Here is a 7,635-nt window from a genome sequence, read left to right on the forward strand (position 1 = left end):
AAATGAGGATGAGGTTATGAAAAAGACGTAATCTTTGTTTGTTGAACCAAACAATGTTGAGACTTCCGAGGGTAAATCATTGACGTTATGACTTGTTCAAGGAATGAACAGCGACGACTTGGAAACCGAAATCAATGATACTGTAGGGTCATAACAACATAAGACATTTGATTTCATTCTTGACTAAAATTACAAATATACAGAACGTAAAATCATCTTAGTCATAACATTAAAGATATAAAAACAATTGTATAAGTGTATTGTTAACAGAGTGGGTTTTCTTTAATGACGGTTGTTTGCTATGAACAAATAATATCTGAAATTGATACATCAAACATGTAAAATGCAACATTTGATTGTCTATCTTAGAACTTACATCTGAGAGCAGCAATAACTTGCAAAACGACACGATGAATACGACAAAACACACCCAAGATGACAAATCTGATTTCCAAAGCCCACCAATAAGCCAGAGTGAGCTTAATAAAGTTAAATATTTCAGTATTGTGCTTCTGTTGATGTCACTAAATAAAACTTTCAATGGAGATATCGGGAAACAACGTAATTTATCAATGATTAAATATAGATCCTCGTTACTTAAAATTTCTCGTCAAGTCATGTTATGGAAGTTAACAAAACTTCACTTGACGTTCACAACCTGCAAAGTAGTTTTTTATGGAACGGTGCTTATTTGTTATAAACAAAAATATGTTAAGGTTTTAATAAGCAAATGAATTTTCATTATGAAAACCTTAAGGCGACAGTGGATTCTCATCTTATTTCAAGTTAAGTACAAAACGACAAAGTCAACATATTGTGTTATTTATTTACAGCCTGATGTTTCTATTTTTGTTTATATTAAATGTACAGCCTTTACATTACGTAGTTTAATTGTATTTATCCATTATTTGACTAAATGCTTCAGCAAAGAGAACAGACGCAGATGATAATGACAACTCTGATGCAAAAAGATGTCCAACAGGTCAAAGTGAGATCAAGAAAGGTAAATCAGATATATGTTTTTGTCCATTTTTTCTGAACTTAATAATCATATTCAAATTAGAAATCAAGACAATTAAATGATAATATAAAGTGTCACGTGGATTATAAACACTCGCTTACCAAGAACATAATAACAAGTAACACTTGTATATGAATATTTGATTCGGATAAAATACATGAAATAAGATGCCCCGTTTTGAAATGAAAGATGATCTGAAAAACAATATATATGCCTATCTGGTTATGTTTTGGCAGTCCTTTTGACAATGTTCATATAATGTCAATGCTGTTTTGAAATGATGGACACAGCTGTTGCATATATGGATTTCATTGTATGTGTCCAACATTTTTACTGAAGTTTCCTCTATTTTAATATTACTCATGTCATTGACAAGCTACTGACCGAAATAACTGAACACGTAATAAACTGTTGAATTAAAAATGATTACTTTCGTAGCACCGATAACGTGCTACGTGCAAATCGGGACTAATGCAAATGCTTTTAACAACGAAAAACTGACTTGGAAATAAGAAAGAAAGAAAGATAAAAAATTGACAAAGAAAACATTGTCTAGAATGGAATTTCAAACCGAGTTAACAGTATTACAAGTTTTGGTTAACCAAGTGAGTTATCTTATTCGTATTTGGATTGGATAACCCATATTGCCCCCTACTTTACCGCAATGTCACGCAAACATTGTTATAAGTGGGATTTCTGTGCAATATGCACGAACTGAAATTTTACTCGATTTTCCAGTCTTCAATTCTTAATTTTTGTTTTCATGTCTACACGCAAGTGGTTTGATCATTTCATTTTGATGAATGCTAACCTACTTTCTAGTCAAGATTTCAGATATACTTATGAAGGTCGCCCAGCCAGTCTTATTCTGTCTAACTATGTTATAATTTGGTATTGCTTTCATTAAAATATTAGCGTTCCTTGTCGGTAACATGCTTATTAAACATTTAATTATACATAAATATATATATATATATATATAAATATATATATATATATAGAGTAGGTCGGCGTCTATCTTGGCGCAGAGTGCTCTATGTCCATTGGACAGAGCGTAATATATGTTGATACTAGATGAGACTAGTGGAACACTAGTAGTTGTTACTCGGAGTTTCACGCGTTATAGCGATCTTCAGAGCGATCTTCAGCGATCTTCAGAGTTGTCTGAAGATCGCTATAACGCGTGAAACTCCGAGTAACAACTACTAGTGTTCCACTAGTCTCATCTAGTATCAACATATATATATATATATATATATAGTTTGTTTTAAATTTTAATTCTTATTTATATGGATAGACACAAATCGTATCGAGTGGGACGGGCATTTTTGGAACCTTAGTATCTCAGCAACAGCATTTTACAGATGTGAAGACGGTAAATATACTAATTTATTGTAATTTATATTCAAAGGTAGTTTCAAATTAACGTTAAAAAACAAAAGAAATATATTACGACGATTAAGGAAACAAAAGCATTACTCATAAATGTTAATAATGCTCGTTTGAATTTGGAATAGAATAATCTTTAGAATAGCTTCTTCTACAATGCTTACATTGGTTAGTTATATAATAAACAATGATTGGATCGTATAAGACTTTAAATAATTCACGGGGTCATGCTATATTTAGGCAATTACGATATGCATGTTTTAGCAAAATACTTTCAACACGGTTTTGTTGTCGCAGCGTTGACAAAGACGCGTTCCTTTGTTAATATAACCCATAATTGGAAGTTTTCAGCGGTATTCGTTCCTTCAGTTAATCGTGAAACTACATTTGCTAAGCACTGACATTATCAACTGATCTTCAGTATGGGATAAATTTACAGATTATACAAAACACACAGTGGAATCGATACAATGTAACACGAGGTAGTTGTCTACGACAGAGCGCCAAATTATATAAATGGTGATTCTCCTTACCGATACTAAAAGCCATTTAATTCTCCAAAATATCGGCCGCTACATGTGGTATCACAATCATCTTCAGTGCACGCATTACTTACCTTGCATATATCACATAGCAAACTATAAACGACCCTGATTTGCTGTAAAGATCAATAAACAGTGTGTACTTAGACTTGCAGTGTGAACACAGTTCGACCAGTTCAAGCACGAGTACGAGTATGAGGACATTATCTATTTTTGTAAGGAAGGGATGAACTCGCAAGTACCCGTACGTTTTCTACACCAAATATTGGGGTCAACCGTCGGGGTAACCAATTTAGCACTATTCGCCTACAACAGTTAATACACTATAAATAATATCCCTATGTACAGAACATATATATGGATGAGATAAAAATAAACTATATATACACAACTGATGTTAAGGTTATTATGTATATGATAAACTACAAAAAAGCGGAACGATTCATACAAGCTAGAGAAGAAATAAATTATGTTTAGAATCAAATGTGTGGATCACTGTTGAAAGGATTTGAGTAAACGTTAGGTCAAATTAATTAAAAACAAACAATATCGCCATCAAAACATTTATTGCTAAACCTCGCAAACAATACCATTGCTATGATTTTGTTTTGTTAACCAGAGGTTCACCCTGATGAGCAACCTGGATTCTCACGCTATCCGAAGTTGTGCTGTTTACGCGTTGCTGACACCAGTGAGAAAGTAAAGTGGCATAAAAACAACATCAACGTTGAAAGCGGTGACCATGTTGCTTGGCTCAACACCCTCGGCGGGTACTGGCATCATGCAATTGTAAAGGAGGTTTTAACTGGAGCCGAACCAAAAATAACTGTAATTGAGTGGTCTCGAAATGGTAGCACTTTTAAAATAAAAGAAGGGACTTTCAGTGAAGGTGACTGGCTTTCTCTTCGACGACCGATGTACAAAATTTTGTACCCAAGGACAGTTCTGAATGAAAATCCAAGTACCATTGTTTTGAGAAGGGCAGTATCTTGCATGTCAAAACAAGATAGTTATAACCTAGTGACCAATAATTGTGAACACTTTGCAAGGTACTGTAAGACTGGGACGGGCTACAGCCACCAGGTGTTGCAAGGCTATGGCACATTAACTGTTTGGGCCATCCGAATTTTCCTAGATTTATTGAAATTAATTGCATTTGTATTTTTCTCTGAAGTAGTAGAATCTTACACCAGTTGGTCATTTGAACAAGTTAGTATATTGATAATATTCGCTTTTGAATTTATTTACCTAATAGTGGCCGTGCATGTTATTGTTTTCAGAGATGAAAAATTGTCAACTTTACCGAAGGGTCAATACTGCTTTCCTATCGGTTGTGCAATTGGTAGATTAGCGGCCCGATCGGCAATTATATGGTTTTTCGCTAGCTTGTTTATGATTTATATTCCCCCATTGTTTGGTGAAATAGCAGATTGGGAGGAAATATTGGTGAGTACAGCTTTTGGTTTTTTAGGTGGTATAATAGGTGTTCTGGTATCTTACATTGCATTTTATTTAACACCATGTTGTATGTGTTATCATGAAAGAGGTATAATTCAGAAAAAAGATGAAATAAGTGTATAATTTCCGTAAAAGTAAAAATGGTTTTGATGTCACATGAACCGGATTCACGTAACTATTGTTGTAAGAAGTGCATGTTGCACGCCATAGGAAGTTTCAGCAAAAGGTTCTCTTCACATCTGTAATGGGATAAGTTTAACCTTGAAGCTCCATTAAAACAGTAATTGTTTAGTAATGGAAAATATAAAAATGCCGCAAATCCTGTAATCATACAATTGCATTTCACCCTTCAGTATATGACTCATAAAGGGCTTCTTGTCAGAAGGCGAGCGGTTTCTGATAAAAATGCATATTCCTCAAAGAAGTTACAGGTTTTGTATTCACCGCTTTAGAGATATTTATTCTAACGTGGTTAATAACTATAACTTTAACAAGCTTTGATTGCTTGAAGTTTTAATTTTACAACCTTAGAACTATAGACTAACGTTGTGCGTTCGTAGTTCTTTCTAAAGTAGGATCAGTTTACACATAACAATTTTCATAGCTCTGACCTTAGTTTTGAGATTACTTTATATAAAAATTCGTTTTATTGTCAAGTTGTGACTGGAAGCCTAGGATGATTAAAAATCCAACTAGTCATGTTGTTATGGTAACCACTTTGAACAGTCTCAGTTTTTTTCCAGTTGCACTAATTTTCCATTGAACTTAATAACAGACACCGTGTTATCAATAAACCATATTTGTCACAACAATTATAAACATCAACGTATTAGAATGAATTATTGTTCATTTTCTACCGTTTTCACATTTTTTTTCAAAGAGATAACATGTATCGTTCAAAACTTGTTAGCAACGTCATAAGTTCTAGTCTCAATTGAAGCTAACTCAAATGCCTTTTTGGATAAATACATAACAATGATATGAATAGCACTTGCATTTGATATTCTACATTTTCATTTTCTAAGTTTTGTCACTATCTCTTGTGAACCGATTAATTTGATGCCCAAGAAACAATTCCGTTAGCTCGTCTGCAGGATCTATCGCCCATACGCGGCGTCGCAACTCTAAATCTAAATGGTTTTGCAATAGAAATCGCCTAACATTTCTCAACGAGATGAACGTAACCGGTTGTGATTTATAATTCTTTGCTTTATAATCGTTTAATAATTAATTCAAATTATCCTTATACTTTTTTAACTGTTATACATCTAGTACTGTTCAAATTGGTACGTAAAGATGATTTTCGATGATTGTAAGAATAATTAGCCTTCATACTGGTTGTTGCTTTTCAAGGCAACGATCAAAATTTCCAGAAAACGCAACCCCTTGAAGGATGAAGAGGACCGTAGGGATGTCTATATGTTGGTATATACTAACAAAAATAAAGTTAACAAGAGTGTCAAATTGTATTTATCGAATTAAAAATTATGATAAAAATTTCGCCTTTTTGCTTAAAAAATGTTTAGAGTTATTGCTCTTATATTAAGAAGTAGAGAACACAGTTTACTGGTAAGTTAAGATCAGCTATATAATCAACAAAAATGTTTCTAGTTCTTTGCAGATGTTTCTAATGTTGATTTTAGCATGCAGACGCAGCTGATCTGTTTATTGAATTGTCTAAAAGATGTAATTGTCATTTTATCTAGTTAATATTTGTCAGTTTTTGGTAAAAATATGTATTTCTATTATCATTCCTTCTGTGTTCAAATATATTTCAATAAATTTGATGGTCTTGTAACGTTATTTGCCGCTAACGTGAAAGCACTTTATTTTACTTTGTATTCTCTTTGTATTCAAATCATTAACTTTAGAAGTACATTAATACAACTTTGTTTCGTATAGACGGACAGGACCTTCTTTCCTAACACCCCCCCCCCCCTAAACTCCTCAGTATCAAAATGTAGAAGGATACAGAATGTCATGCAATACACATTACACATTAATTTTGTGTTAATCCAAACATTAGGCTCAAAAAATATATCCCGCTTAACTTTTGACAAGCACCTATATAGGGCAAGAGAAGGGGAGGAAAGGGGGGGGTGTTGGAGTGGAGAGATCCAGGGGAGACATTTCCATTAATAGACATTTCCAACAGTAATATCAAATGTATTAAACTAGATATTTTTAGCATTCCTTTTTCGTACAATAAACACTTATAATTGAATACAGATGTAAGAGATTGTATAACAGTAATTTTAAGTCCTGTGTCGTTTACAGTCGTAATATAGGCCACAACCTCGTTTCCATTGTCTCTCATCCACTGCTATATACCACATCTAAACCATCGAAGCCGTGGTACCGATGTTCAAGTTGGAAATGTTGAGTATCAGAAATCTGGAATAGAAATAAGTTAACCACGCCACCAACACTGGTGTTCAAGGCGGTTTCGTCCCACGACCTGGTAAACGCATACAGGAATGTTATGGGAGATTGACATTTTGCGCAAGTCTAACACGTCAGGTCCTTTGAAAAAGACAAGTGAACGTCGATCGCCTCCTTCGTCATTATGCTAATAACTGAGTAAGCTAAGGGAGAGGCACAAATTAAACAGATTCCATGAACCAGGAAAACATTCAAGGGTATAAATAAAGTCATCGTCGTATTTATGCCGTAGAAAAAGAAAGCCAAAGGGGTTTTCGACACTGATTCACCGTTTTAAGAAGCTACCAATTTCACAATATCGGAAAATACCCACCGTTAGAATTTGTCCGCTGAATTTCATTTTTAAAGAGAGAACATAATGCTTAGTTTAATTTTCAAGGAGGCGAAAGTTCCCTTTCCTTGCAGCCACCCGCTCCCCTCATGTTCGCACAGAAGTACAACAGTATTCGCACATGGCAGCCAACAATGTACACATTATAACGTAGGGATACTGTAAAATATCGATGCCTACATACATACATACATCTCGTGAGAAATTATGCCCGGATGGAAGACATAACACTGCTTTGCCTGAATTCCGTCCTAATTCTAGACGCATTGCCTCCCTATTGGTGCACTGTATTGTTGTCTCGTTAAGTGATTTTTGTCTCCCATTTAGACCGCCACTTTGTGTTTAACAAAACAGTTTTAGCACACTTCGTGTAATTCTCACATTCCTATGTATGAAAGTATTTCGTATATTTAAATCATCAACTTAAAAAAAAAAGAATGCACATGCAGCAA

At 34.2% G+C, this 7,635-nt stretch overlaps 1 protein-coding gene across 1 annotated transcript; it reads left to right on the forward strand.

Moving 5' to 3' along the window:
- The first annotated feature begins 373 nt into the window (after positions 1-373).
- Positions 374-6,122, forward strand: LOC139970175 (uncharacterized). Its single transcript, XM_071975814.1, has 4 exons — positions 374-474; positions 926-1,003; positions 2,319-2,396; positions 3,572-6,122. Exons 1-4 carry the CDS (start codon positions 411-413, stop codon positions 4,531-4,533), a joined length of 1,182 nt encoding a protein of 393 aa, XP_071831915.1. The 5' UTR covers positions 374-410; the 3' UTR covers positions 4,534-6,122.
- The last annotated feature ends 1,513 nt before the right edge of the window (positions 6,123-7,635 follow it).

Source organism: Apostichopus japonicus, chromosome 7, assembly GCF_037975245.1.
Source record: "Apostichopus japonicus isolate 1M-3 chromosome 7, ASM3797524v1, whole genome shotgun sequence".
Classification (NCBI taxonomy): domain Eukaryota; kingdom Metazoa; phylum Echinodermata; class Holothuroidea; order Aspidochirotida; family Stichopodidae; genus Apostichopus; species Apostichopus japonicus.

What these genes read in the sequence shown, in the direction of transcription:
- LOC139970175 (XM_071975814.1), top strand. Translation starts at nt 411, where the DNA reads ATGAATACGACAAAACACACCCAAGATGACAAATCTGATTTCCAAAGC. An exon ending in AAGCCCACCAATAAGCCAGA is followed by an intron (nt 475 to 925) that starts GTGAGCTTAATA and finishes TAAATGCTTCAG; the next exon opens with CAAAGAGAACAGACGCAGAT. An exon ending in TCAAAGTGAGATCAAGAAAG is followed by an intron (nt 1,004 to 2,318) that starts GTAAATCAGATA and finishes TTATATGGATAG; the next exon opens with ACACAAATCGTATCGAGTGG.